This window comes from Brassica oleracea, chromosome C4 (genome assembly GCF_000695525.1).
Source record: "Brassica oleracea var. oleracea cultivar TO1000 chromosome C4, BOL, whole genome shotgun sequence".
In the NCBI taxonomy this organism is placed as follows: Eukaryota; Viridiplantae; Streptophyta; class Magnoliopsida; order Brassicales; family Brassicaceae; genus Brassica; species Brassica oleracea.
In genome coordinates, this window is record NC_027751.1 from 49,647,529 (window position 1) to 49,662,094 (window position 14,566).

At 35.7% G+C, this 14,566-nt stretch overlaps 2 protein-coding genes across 2 annotated transcripts; one reads left to right on the top strand and one right to left on the bottom strand.

The window, feature by feature from the left end:
* Nucleotides 1-2,501: 2,501 nt before the first annotated feature.
* Nucleotides 2,502-4,089, top strand: LOC106339143 (squamous cell carcinoma antigen recognized by T-cells 3-like). The gene is made up of 7 exons (XM_013777947.1): nucleotides 2,502-2,602; nucleotides 2,868-2,985; nucleotides 3,065-3,078; nucleotides 3,340-3,498; nucleotides 3,574-3,768; nucleotides 3,858-3,881; nucleotides 3,975-4,089. Exons 1-7 carry the CDS (start codon nucleotides 2,502-2,504, stop codon nucleotides 4,087-4,089), a joined length of 726 nt encoding a protein of 241 aa, XP_013633401.1.
* Nucleotides 4,090-6,237: 2,148 nt separating this feature from the next.
* LOC106339145 (TMV resistance protein N-like) lies at nucleotides 6,238-11,203 on the bottom strand. The gene is made up of 5 exons (XM_013777948.1): nucleotides 10,643-11,203; nucleotides 9,123-10,239; nucleotides 8,645-9,055; nucleotides 6,950-8,539; nucleotides 6,238-6,876 (listed from the first exon to the last, which is right to left on the bottom strand). Exons 1-5 carry the CDS (start codon nucleotides 11,113-11,115, stop codon nucleotides 6,238-6,240), a joined length of 4,230 nt encoding a protein of 1,409 aa, XP_013633402.1. The 5' UTR covers nucleotides 11,116-11,203.
* Between the last annotated feature and the right edge of the window lie 3,363 nt (nucleotides 11,204-14,566).

Consider the following 14,566-nt stretch of genomic DNA (forward strand, 5'->3'; position numbering starts at 1 on the left):
AAGAAGTTCAATTGTGAGAATTGTTCTCCAATGAGCACTCCCATGAATGCGAGTGTGAAGCTTATGCCTAATGCAGGACAAGCTGTATAACAACTCGAGTATTCACAAATGATTGGCTGCTTAATGTATGCCATGACGAGCACTAGGCCAGATATAGCTTACGCTGTAAGAAGGTTGAGTATATACACTAGTAATCCTAGTACTCAACATTGGCAAGCCTTAAAAATGGTGCTCAAGTATTTGAAAGGAACCATTAATTATGGTTTGACATATGTCGGATTTCCTTCGGTGCTAGAAGGATATTCAGATGCAAGTTGGATTACCAACATAGAAGATCATTCTTCTACAAGTGGTTGGGTGTTTTTGCTTGGGGGAGGTGTCATTTCTTGGGCTTCCAAGAAGCAAACTTGCATTACAAGTTCGACTATGGAGTCGGAATTCGTAGCATTAGCAAATGATGATAAAGAAGCAGAGTGGCTAAGAGTGGCTAAGAAACTTAGTGTACGAGATTCCATTGTGGCCGAAACCAGTATCACCAATTTCTATCTGTTGTATAGTCAAGCTACCTTGGCTAAGGCCTATAGCCAAGTGTATAATGGTAAGTCTAGACATCTGGGCGTTAGACATAGCGCAGTACGTGAGCTGATCACTCACGGGGTGATTACAATAGAGTTTGTTCGGTCTCAACAAAATTTAGCTGATCATTTGACGAAAGGATTAGCTAGGGACTTAGTGATTAAGTCGGTTAAAGGGATGGGTTTAAAGTCCATTTTAAATCTTTAATGGTGGGATACCCAATTCCCCTCTAATACGACGTTAGAGGCTGAATTCAATGTGGAAAGCCTACACTTAAAGATTGAAGCACATTTTTTTTTCATCCCAAGGTATGTACTTGGACCTGCAAGAATGAGATATGTTGAAATATTATTCTTAATAAATACTTTGAAAAAATGCATTTACAGGTGCATGAGTGAAAGTATTTACCTATATGAGTGTGAAGTGATGCCGCTTCAATAAGCTGGAACTTGGCTTTGTACGCACTCAAGAATGGATTGGGACACATGGCTAATAATAGTGTCAAATATAAACATTTAGAGTAGTGTGGAAACACATTTGTGTATTATATTCATATGCCCAAAATGGATTGAGGAATTCAATCCGTAGGATATCCTGATTCTCGGACATTTAGAATGTGTAATACACTAAGATGAAAATTCAATTCTTAGAACATTTTCATTTATGCATGAGTTTGATATATGTATGATTTATTTAATGAATCTATGATTACACTTAAATGTGGGAGGATTGTTATATATTTAAGTGAATGAGTGTAATATTATATATGAACCATTGCAATTGTTTATATGAACAATTGCAACTATATAATGAAACCTTGCAACCATTAATGATTGCAACCTTTCGTAATTGACCATATTGATATTTGCAACCCTTGGTGATTAACCATTGCAACTCTTTACTAACCATTGCAACTCTTCATTAACTTTTGCAACTTCTGGTTTAACCATTGCAACTATTGGTTGCAACTCTTCATTCTCTATATAAGGAGGTGTAGGCACTGACAAATGGTTATAGAAAAAAATCAGAAACTAATAGTTAGTAAGAAAGAGAGAGAAAAAGATTCATTGTTCAAAGATCATCAAAGACTTTGAATAAACACATATAAGCACTAAAGCTTATTTGTTACTCTTGTATCTTAACCTAGAACAAGAGTGAAACTTTGATTGTCTTATCATACAAAGGAATTTCGTGTAACCCAAAGTTTAGAGTAGTATCGAAATACTCTTTAAGGAAAGCACGGCGATTCAATCATTATCCAAGTATATAATTCACAATTATTCGGGTTACAACCCAAATAACCAACACTCCTTTCGGTAGAGGTCGTGCAAACAAAGAATACATTCTACGAGAAGAAGATGAGACACCTCCCAATTTTGTTGAGTTACCTCTTCCCGTTACCTTCAAAATCCTTCTGACAAGTCTGCTATGTTTTGCTAAGTCCTTTTTCTACTTAGAGTCGGTCCTAACACACTAGCCTGTTGAATGCAGAATGTTCTCTTTGTTTCCAATCTCTCTCCTCAGACGAAACTATTTCATATGTAAGTATAGCCTTTGCTTTTTTCCGCTTCCATTGCCTGATATATTTTGGATTACTTAAGCCTTTATTCTCCTCTTTTTACAGCATTGATTACTTCAGTTATGTTGGAGAAGTTGTTAGTGTTCGACTTATTGTTAATCCCGAGGGTAAGCATGTGGGCTATGGGTTTGCTGAAACTAATGAATGGTGAATATTTGATGGAGCACCAAAATTTTCTTGATGTTTCTAAGCTGCCTCCCTACCATCTCCAACCCAAGTACAACCTTGCAGAGAAGCTCTGGTCAGATTTAACTATTTCTCTCATGTTTTTTTTTTCTTCTTTTTTTTTGTATACATGGAGAGAGACCACTTTGGTTTTCACAAAATTTCAGTTACGAAGACTAAGATGAAGATGAAGATGAAGATGAGACAGAAGAAAGACTTTATGAAACTTCCTATGAAGAAGATGATCCAGAAGGACTTGATGAAACTCCAAGTTTTGTTGAGGTATTCACGGAACATTTAGCCTTTAGAGCTGCCAAAATGAAGCTTTAGATGAGGCTACTTTTTTGTGTGTTTCCTCCTTAGAATCGTGCTAACACACTTTGGTTGTTAAATTCGGGTAGTTTCTGTAAGAAATAAGACTCTCTTTGTCACCAATCTATCTTGCCCAACCAAAAAACAAGATATGTAAGTAGCACATTTAAATTTCCTCTTCGGTTCTTGGAACAAGTTTTTTCATGACTTATATTTCTATCCTCCTTTTTGGTAGCATCGATTTATTCAAAGATGTTGGACAAGTTGTTCATGTTCGACTTCTTGTAGACTGCGAGGGCAATCAAATCGGCGATGGCTATGTTGAGTTTGCATCTTCTAAAGAAGCAGAGCAGGTGAGAGCAGTGACTTGAATTATTTTAAGTAGTAATTTAAAAGTACCACCATTTGCTGATTTAGTCTTTTATACTGTAGGCGTTGCAAAAAAAGTATTTGCACGATCGAAGAATTTTTCCTTTTTTGGCTGAGAGATTTCCATACCTTCGGTTTCCCATGTAAATCAACACTAGCTGTAACTTATTACTACATTTTTTACCGTCATTACAGAAGACTAACATTATTATCATTATTTTTATTTTTGTTAATTAGGTATTGCATCGATCACCAAGTTTGGTAAGAGATTTAACTATATGTATTTAAATTGAATTTCTTGGTATGCATGTTGATCACATGGAATTTTGATCTTACAGGTACGAAGACTACCTTGCACGAGAAAACCGTTTGATCCAAGAAGATGAGGCTGTGGAGGAAGGTTTTGATGAAACTTGTGATTTTGCCGAGGAAGTAGCCTTAAGAAAAAATAGAATCTTTGTTTATAATCTCCCTCCCAGAATAAGAAAAAATAATCGGTAAGTAGTACCACTTTGAATTACCTTTTGAGCAAGCTTTTCATTACTGATATTTTGCCCGCCACATTTACACAGCATCCTTTACTACAAAAATGTTGGAGAAGTTCGTCGTGTTCGTCTTGTTGTAAACCGCGAGGGTGAGCATGTGGGCTGTGCCTTTGTTGAGTTTGCTTCTGCTGAGGAAGCAAAGAAGGCGCTGATGCACGAGAGTAAAACTCTGATTATTCTTTCCGACGTGGTTGAGATGGCTCCATACCCTATCCGACCCAAGTAAATTGATTTATACTTTTCTCTAATTTTTTTTTGCTATGTATTTAACTTCCTTACATAAGACTAATGCTATTTGCCTTGTTGATTAGGTACATCCTCGCAGAGACCCTCTGGTAAGGGATTTTACTATTTGCCTTTTGAGTCCTTTGGGTTAAGCTTTTTTTTTGGTATATATGTTGTGATAACAAGTTTTTTCTATATTCCAGGAATGAAGAATACCTTGAACCATTAAGCCTTCCGATAAAAGAAGATTATTTGGGGAAACAGGAGGTAACTAAGTTATTCTGCGGTAAGAAGAAAACCTTCTCTGAAGATGACTGATAGAAGAAGATAAAGTTATTTGTGTGAATCTATTTTAAAGTATTGCCTAACCTGTGATGTTTTGTTAAGTCCAATCTTTCGTATCTTTTACCAAAGTGAAAAAGACTAGTGGTAGAATCATTTAGATTAGTAGTTTAATGGCTTCTTAGTCTTAGATTATCTAAAGCACATTTGCTATCTATACTATAAAATATATACTTTACGAACTATTGTACAAACATGTACGAAATATCTCTATGTGAAGATTAGATTTTGAAATCATAAAATCTGGTTCAATGACTGAACAATCTAAGTATACATGTGAAATATCGTGAAACTCAAATACACCATTGTTTATTAAGTTTTCAGCAAACACAAATAACCGAATTCCAATCGGGTTAACTCAACAACACGATATATAGAAAGTTGTGCTTAATTTACTAGAGAAAATATCATCGATCTTTCTTCTCATTTTATTGCCAGGACTCGTACTATCTAGGGTGGTAAGAGTAAAAAGGCTTGATAATAAAAGCTACGAAGATGTCTATCGCTTCTTTTGTCAAAACATCTCCCATAAAGAACTTTATTTTGAGGATGAGTGATCTTTAAAAATGAAAATTAAAAGATGAGATTGTCTAATACAAAACCTTAGATAAATGTTTGAATTTTTTGTATATTATATTTTAACAATAATTATTTATAAGTACTATATTTTTATAACTAAATAATAAATACAATTAAAATGTAAAACACAATATTTATTAATGTGCCTTGAATTTAGATGTTACATCTAGTCGATAGATGTTACGTCATGTACATCATACTTACTGTACTAATTTAAGCAAATGATCAAGTTGGATTATAGACGACATTTGCCATGAAGAAGAATTTGGTTTGAAGAAGTCATAAAATGATTTGATTGTGGATTGACTTGAGATGGTGGATGTGTTACATTGTTTTTAGTCTGATGCAAATCTTTTGATGTCATGTAAGATTATGAGGTTGATTATTTTCAGTTTCTATATTAGTTTTTTGGTTTTTGTTTAGAAACCATTTTCCTTCCAATCAAATTTTGATTTCCTAAATATTAGGAAATTAGTTTTGCAAAAAACTTGTTTTATAGTCAATCAAGATTTTGACAAAAAAGCTTTCCTATAAAATGGGAAAACATATTTTTAGATGTTTTGATCAAATTTCAAAAAAAAACCAAAAGTCATGTTTTGGTGGTATTGTAAAAAGTGTACGACTACTCATATATATTTTATCTTTTTCTTTTTGAACAACTCATATATATTTTATCTTTTTCTTTTTGAACAACTCATATATATTTTATCTTTTTTTTGTAAATATCAACACAAAATACATGATAATTAAACGATATACTCACTAACTTTTTTTGCAAAATACATGACCATTATATATATACTCACTAACTTTTTGTTTAGGTAATTTTATTTTATTATATATTTTTCAATATGGACTATTTTGCTAATTTCCCCTTTAATAATGTGATTATATTGTGTGTTTCATATCTAAATGTATAATATGAATTAACTGTAAACTAATTGTAAACAATTAGTTATTAAATTATATAAATAGAATTATTGAATAATTTTAATAATTATTAGACACATCAAACAATAACTAAAAATTATAAAAACATAAAATATTATTTAATAAAACATTATAGTAATTTTGAAAAACAAAAAAGTTGCCATTCAGGTTTTAAAATTAAAAAAAAATAGATGTTTTTATGATTTATATTTTAGTATAATATAAGATTTTTTAAAATGTAGTAATTAAAAATATGTTGATGTATTTTTATATTTTAAATCAAATTTAATAGTAACTTGCTTGTTTGTTGTATTGCTTTAAAGTAATTCATTAGTTAAAAAAAAGAAGTAATTCATTAGTTATTTCTCGAAAAACTAAAAATATAATAAAATCCAAAACCAAAAATCAAAATCTAAAAACTAAGAACTAAAGCTGAATATAAAAATCTAAAAACCAAAAACTATTAAAACAATCATCACCTATGTCACAATGATATACGATGTTATGCATCTTTGTGATGATAAAGATACAATGATGTCAATCATTTCACACCAAAACATCAACATATTATTGTTTTATGGTTTAATTATCATACAAATATGAAAAGAGTATTTTCTAAATTAAAAACACCATCCAACAAAACCCAACAAAACTTATCAACACCACCCATAACAGTAAGAGAGAGACTGAAGTACTGAACCATCTGTTGTGAGTATAAACAGATTCACTTTCTGAGCTGGCTTCACCTTCTTCAAACGACCTGAAAAAATTGGCAAGCTTCTGAGAGACAGTGAGCTGTGTCTCGTTCAATACATGTTCTTCACCTTTAAAATCATCATCCCCTTCATAAACAAAATGAATCCCATGCATCTTTAGCTCAACGCCTTGTTTGATTGGTGGTTCCCGTTTAACGACTTGTATGGTGTACCCATCTTTAAACGTCCAAATCATCGGATGCAAAGTTGAGTATCGGCAGATGTGGAGCTGATCATCACTTGTTCTTGGAACTCCAGAGAGGTGCAATGTGTGGGTGTATAAGGGTGAATCAAGTTTGAGAATTTGTGCTTGAACCTCCATCACATCAGGCAGCTGGTAGTCATCTATGCAGTCTTGGTTAAGAGCCACAACATCTGCCAGGATTACGCCTCTGAGCTCTCTGTTGGGTTGAGGTGAGAATGTGAGAGGGCCTTGTGAGAACCAGTCAGGGATTCTGTTCCCAGGTAAGCTCAGATTCACCATCTTTTTCAAAGAAGCCTGCAGTGAGAATTCAAAACATTCTAAGTTGTTAACAAAACCACCTGAGATGTTAAGGAGTTTGCAGAATCACCTTGGAAAGTCTTTTCTTGACTGCAACAGAGAACCTAGAGTTGCAGCCGCTCATGTATAATCTTTTCAGAGCCTTCAAGTGCTCTAGGCCTGGAACATCATCCACTTTCCCACAGTTTGTGAGATTGAGCTCATCCAAGATCTGCAGCTTTGAAAGGTCGGATATACTCTCCAATGAAAAGCAGTTTGCCAGGTTAAGCCTCTCCAGTTTCCAAGGAAGAGGAGGAACACACTTCAGCTCTTGGCAGTCATACAATGTAAATACTTTAAGATTCCATAACCCCTCAAGACTAGATGGAAGACTGTGAAAATAGTTATTCCCCAGTTCTAGTATCTTGAGAGATGAAAGGTTCCCAAGATCATCAGGGACTTTACCCCATATCCCCCAACCTCTAGCATCTATCTCCTCAAGTGACAAGAGGTTTGAGAAAGAGTTTGGTACTTCAACAAAAGTAGGTTCTTCACTTGTACCTGGAGAACTTCTAAAGAGAGGCTTCTTCAGTATCTTCAATACCCTTAGATTCGAGAGGTTTCCAAAACTTTCTGGCAGCTCTACCACCGAAGTTTCCTTCATGTACAGACCGTGAAGCGATTTCAAGTCTCCAAATGATTCAGGAAGCCTCTTGATCATTTTACAGTTGTTCATTCGGAGTGAGACTAGGTTTTCAAGCTTGCCAAAAGTTTCAGGCAGTTTCTCAATGTTAGAGCCTGCAAGGAACAAGCTATGGAGTGTGTCCATGTTTCCTATTGATTCAGGCAGAACCTTCAGAGACTTGCAGTTCCTCAACCCAAGTTTTTGAATAAAGTGCAAGTCACCAATCTCTGCTGGTAGAGTCTCAATTGGTGTCCAATCCAACTCAAGTTCGAGAAGAGAGTTTAATCCACCGATGGAACTTGGAACATGCTTCAAAAGTTTACATCCTCCTGCTGAAAAGTCAGTCAAACATGGCAGTGAGCCTAGGCTTAGAGGCAGCTCCTCCACTGCACTTCCGTAGATGAATAGTTTCTTCAATGATTTGAGCTCCTTAATAGTGTCAGGTATCTTAGAAAGGGATGCACAGTGCATCAAACTCAGCTTCTGGAGATTTTTTAAACTTCCAATAGAACTCGGAAGATTTTGCAGTGAAGTGCTACTCAGATCTAGTTCTTCCAGTGATGTCAATGTTCCTATGCACATAGGAAGCTCTTGAATAGATCTGCAGCTCTTTAGGCTAAGCTTTTGAAGATTTTCGAGGCGAAAAATAGAGCCTGGTAACTCCTTTATCCCTGTTTCATCAAGGAAAAGCTCTTTCAAACATGGCATGAAACCAATGTTTTCTGGTAAGACACTCAGATTTGAACAGCCAGAGAGGTAAAGCTTTTCAAGACTCTTCAGTCCAGAAACATCCATAAGAAACTCAGTGAGGTTTGGACAGTTTCTGAAATCCAGGTGAAGTAATGTTCCCAAATTACCAACTGAACTTGGAACTTCCACCAGACGCATGCATCGTTCAAAGACAAGCTTCTCTAAGGACTTATGGTTTGATAAATCAGGAACGGCTTCTAAGCTGTGACAACCACGCAAGTTTACAACCTTCAAGTTTCTATCCACCTGAAAGAAGTTTCTTAACAGTGAGACTTTGACTCAAACTACAGTAGAAACTTTATAAATCAATAAACACGTTAAATTAATACTCAAACTACAGTAGAAGCTTACCCCTTCGATGTGCAAACTCTGGATGCGTCTTATTGCACTCTCTGCAAGATCAAGAACAGCAAGTTGCCGAGCAAGAAGATTCAGTGGTACCTCCTTTAATGGACAGCCTCTCCACTGTATCCACTTGAGTTCAGATGGAAGACGTTCAAGATTCCCTGCCAGCTCCACATGATTAATCTGAAGGAGTCTCAACTTTGTCATTGGTACAAAAGGCTCTACAGGAATGGTGATCTCAGAGCTTCTTGGCTTTTCCTCTGCTGGAAATCCTACAAACTTATTCTTCAGGTAACTAAACACAGCTCTGATGCCTGGATTGTCATGTAGATTCCCCAACGCAATGTTCTCTGCACTTGGATCCGTTGCTAACTTCTTTTTAAAGTCAAGTACAATTCCTTGGATGGATGATGTTCCCTATCATCCATTACAGAACAAACATGAGAATGCAAATTATATATAATTGTAGATTTAAATAAACTACCTTCATATTGTTCAATACAGTCATGATTTCAGCACGGTCCCAGAGTCTACTCCGCATTCTAGCATCCCCAGGGGTTTCTTTAAGGTCTAACTGCCTTCCCATGTCTCGAATCTGATCATGCATCCAAAGATTCTCGTCTGACAAGAACTTAACAAGAGACTTCTGTCTGAGGACACTGAGAGCAGCCTCGGCGTTAAACCCACAACCATTCAGTACGTCGACGATTTCTTCTTTCGTTATCTGCATTTTAAGAAAGAGACAAGCAATATCCAGGAACACATTCTTCTCTTCATCGTCTAAAGAATCAAAACTCAGCTTCAGAACATCCTGAAGATTGCCTGGTTGAGTGTTTTTGAGCTTCTCTAGCTGATTTTGCCATTCTTTTGCCTCCTTCTTGTCATACAAAAGAGATCCAAACACTTCAAGTGCTAGTGGTAATAGTCCTGATATCTTGACAATCTTCTTGGACAGCTCTAGTAAACTCTCTGTTGGTTTTTCTTTCCTCAGTGAATGATAACTAAACAGCTTCAAGGCCTGCCCCTCATTCAAGCACCTGACTTCATACTTTTGCTTCACTAAGACCTTACTCAGAATATCTTCATCTCTTGTAGTGATGACTATAAGACTTCCTTCACTATACCAACTTCTTTCACCAACCAGCGCATCAACTTGGTCTACCTTATCAACATCATCTAAAACCACAAGAATCTTCTTCTCATAAACGCTCTGTCTTATCTTGTCTCTCCCTCGGTTAACATCTTCTATTTCAGGTAGCGAACGGAGAAGCCCCTTGATCAAACTCTTTTGTAGATTGAGTAAGCCGTCATGGTCTGATGATCTTTCTCTAACGTTTGAGATGAAAACTCTATGCTCGAAGTCTGCAACGATCGTGTTATAAAAGGCTTTTGCAAGGGTCGTCTTCCCAATACCACCCATACCGTGAAGCCCCAGGATTTGAACGTCAGAGGTGGATTTAACGTCGACCAGATTCATCAAGTAGTCGACACGTGGCTCCAAACCAACTGTGTATTCTCCAACGTTCTCTGGCGTATTGCTCACTTCGGATAAAACTCTCTTCACCAAAAGACCTATCATCTCATCATCAACAGAGTCTTCTCTGCCAAAATCCAAAAGAAAAACAAAAACATAAAATTTCAGACAAAGAGCATTCACATCCAAAAACACTATGTTTTTAAAATTGGTCTAGACAGTGTTCAAAACAATTTCTTAAAAATCTTTTTTATATGATTCAAATCGGTTTAAATCGACCTAAATTGGTTAAAGTCAGTACAAATTTATCTAATTTTTGCTATGTTTTATATATCTAACTTTATAATTCATCAAAATTATTTTATAACTAAATCCAAAAATTAAAATACCGTATAAAATGCAAATATATAATAAATCGATAATTTCACTGCGGCTCTAGGTTCCTAATAATTCTCCTAATTGCTAATCCAATTCTAGCAATTTTCTTGAACATCGCAAAAACATAACTCATCTTTGTAACGGAATCCTACTTGCAAACAAATCCCGAGAGGTTTCCGACCAAAGTCATAGCTTTTCTCCACCGCTGTATCTTCTCCTCCTTAAACCTTTTAGCATGTGCTTCAAAGTCCTTAGCGAAATGATCGTTCTGTTTACGGACATGCGAAGGATCAACCTCATAGAAGATGGGTATCATCGGGCGTTTCAGAGACGCTCGCAGATCGCAGAGGGTAGCTAGCTCGTCTAGGCACCAGTGCGAGTCAGCGTAGCGAGGGGATAAAACGACGACGGAGGCTGCAGAGTCTTCCATGGCTGCGACGAGGCTTGGATTGATCTCGTCGCCTCGTTGCATACCTTCGTCGTCGCGAAAGACGCGGACTTTCTCTTTTCGGTGGAGAGCGTCGTAGACGCGCTCGGTGATGGTGTGGCGCGTGTCTTCGCCTCGGAAGCTGAGGAAGACGTCGAACTTGAGTCTGTGCGGTTTGGTGATAACTTCGGTCTCCATTTCTCCGATCAACTCTGGCAGAAAGGTTGTTGGTGAAGTCAAGAGAGAAAACTTTCGGTGGAAGAGGGACCTAACTTTTGAGCTGTTTTTTGAACTTGGGACAAAAGCTTTCTTTTATTCTTACAGTGGGACAAAAGCTTAGCTTTCTTTTATTCTTACAGTGGGACAAAAGCTTTCTTTTATTCTTACAGTGGGACAAAAGCTTAGCGTTGGCTGTGACCGTTTGTCGGTAGCGGAGACCAAAGTCAAGCGAAAATTGATTAATTAATAGTCTAGTCTCATGTTCAATTTTGAGAAAGCCAGTCGAAAGACACTAGACGCATCAGAGGGTTTGGGACGTCAAGAAGTGATCTACTAGGTAGAGATTATTAGGCCCGGGAATTTTACCCAGCCCCGAAGACCCGACTCGAGCGACCCAAAAAATCCCGACCCGATCCTTTTACCCTATTAGGTCTTGTTGTGAAGGACCCGCGGGTCTTGGATCCGACACGACCCGAACCCGTGACCCGAGTGAGGTACCCAAAAATCTGAAACTTCTAGTATATATTAGGTATATATATGGATGTTTCAGTTTCTTTTTGGTATTATGGATATTTTTTAAGTTTCAAATTTTAGTTTTTGGGTATGGGTTTGGGTTTCGGATAAAAATTTAGATTTTCAAAAATATAATTGGAATAATCAGATAAAATTTCAGATATTTTTCATGTCATTTGAATCAGATTTTAGATAAAAAAATTCATATTTCTGAGTATTTAAATATTTTCAGATATTTTCTGCGTGTTTTAGGTATATTTTTGGGTTGGATCCGACATGACCCGGACCAAACCCGATCCGTAACCGAACCGAATCCTAATCGACAAACTCTAATTACCCTATTGGGTCTAACTATCTAAGACCCAACCCGACCCGGACCCGAGAAGACCCGAACCGAGAATTTCAAATTACCCTATCAGGTCCTAAACTCTTAGACCTGAAGTGATACGCCCAAATTAGGGAAATGGTCACTCAGCCGGACTAAGGGGATATGAACTCGCCAAAAGGGAGAACTGGTGGATTGAATGGTGACACAAGAGGGGCAGAAAGTCTCTTGATACTACCAGACTTCAGTTGTTGCTTTCCAACAAAAGAAGGATTTCTAAATGTTGCTTGATATGACGCATAAATCCAACGAAATAGAGAATGTTTACTTGGAAGAAACTCAACAAGAAACAAGAAGTGTTCTACAAAGAACAAAGAGATAAACTCATAAAAAGGGAAAAACTCATTGCTTTATTTCGTGGCTCTTAGGCCTTATTTATAGGATTACAAGTTGTAGAGATTCAAAGAAGAATGTTCTAAAAACAAGACATTGAAAATAAAAACAAAGAATTGACTAAATAAAGTTTTTGACTGAAACTTGGACTGCCTCTTGATATAGCCACGACCAGGACTTTGAAAAGTGAAGAATATGCTCATGATATGGGCCAAGGCATATCCCTTTGAGGCCTGGTTGAAATCCATCTTTTTTCTTTAACCAATTTTTATCGGTTTCTTCATTTGGCCCAAACAAGTCTGTCTTTGAATCTTTTTGAAAACCATCAAGCCCAAGGCTTTCTTGGACATTTAGAACATGGATAATCACCTTTGGCATGATTGAATTGGTTGTTGGTTCATCAGAAAGAAGGTTAGCCATTTCCAGCTTCTCGGGTGGTCCAACAATTAGTTTTGATGTTGGTGAGTTGTGACTTGTGACATGTCTTAGATGAGATTTATATATCAAAATCTATACCAATCATATGATGCAACATGTTGTCTAGTATTATATAAATATGCAGAGGAATAAGACTGAAGATGAAGATACGGGAGTCCTCATGTACCTGTAAACATAGCTGGAGATATGTCCGATTACATTCATAGCTCCCCTCCATCTTTCTATCTCCTCCTCGCCGAATTTTTTCGCGTGCTCTTCAAAGCCTTTTTCGAAAGGACTCTGTTTCCGAAAGTGCCATGGATCAACCTCGTAAAAGATTGGTAATATAGGACGACCCAGCGATGCTCTTAGATCGCAGAGCTTGGCTAATTCATCAAGGCACCAGCGAGACTTGGCATAGTCAGGGGATAAGATGACAATGAAAGCCACTGAATCCTCTGAAAAGATTACTCAAAGAAGACTAGAATGGTTAAAGATTGAAGCTTTTGTTTCATTCATTTCGCTTAACGGCATTGTTACATGGATGTTTCTTATTTATACATAAACCATGACTGCCCTACTACAGAAGCCCTAGACAGGTGTCACGATAAGTGAAGCTATGTTTGTGAATATGTGTGTATGGGTATTTGCTTATTTGTCTATAGTTTCTTTACATCTCACAATGGGTTTTTGTGAATTTAAATATTTTAGGGAACTATCTTATATTATATCACCAAAAGTTGGATACGACCTACGTTGCGCATGGTGAGTTTATTTATATATATTATCGATATTTTTTATATATTTGATCATTTTATTTATACATATAAAATGTTTTTTGTTGTTATTATATAATTTCTTTCCGATGGACTGGATCAATTTTTATTAAAAATTGTGGAACTAAACTATAATTAATATATCATGGGTTGATCAGATTGGACATTAAACAATTTATGACACAAAAACCTTATTTTATTCCACCAAACACATTCTTGAAAAAAAATAAACAGTACTGTTTCCACAATTGAATTATTTTGACATTTATCTTCCATGGGGTTTTGAAAGGTTTCAGATCAACCATCGAATTGATACATGTCATTTTAATGTTTTTAGTTGTATGCTTAAGGAAAACTTACATTTTTGTAATTTAAAACCGTTGTAAAAAATTCAAAATATAACATATAATAAAAAATATAACATATAAGAAAAATATAACATATAAATTTTCCTCATTTTTGTAATGTAAAGTCGCTTTAAAAAATTTAAGTATAACATATAAGGTTTCCTTATTTTTATAATTTAAAGTCATCTTAAGTTTTTTTTTAATAATATAAATTTTTAAAAAAATGAAGAAAGATGCAAAAATTGTTATCAAATCTTTATTATTCATAATCATTAATTCTCGTATATATGTAAATCATATTAGGTAATTCCGTAGCTTTTATTTAAGGAAAGAATACACACTTCATATATTTTAGGTTAATATAATGTTCTTTAGTGTTATATAATTATGGAATAATGTGACACCATTAGATTAAACTATATTTTATATTAGATGCTCTAGAATTCTTTGAAATAGAATTTAGAAGGCATTTAGAGTGCCACCTAGGATTTGAGGTTTTTTTTAATTGATACAAAATTAAGGTTCTAATTTTTCAAATGCCTCTCAATTAATATATAGGGGGCTAGGATAAAACATGCGCCTTGCGCAGGGTGAGTTTATTTGTATATATTATCGATAGTTTTTTTTATATATGTGATCATTTTATTTATCTATATATA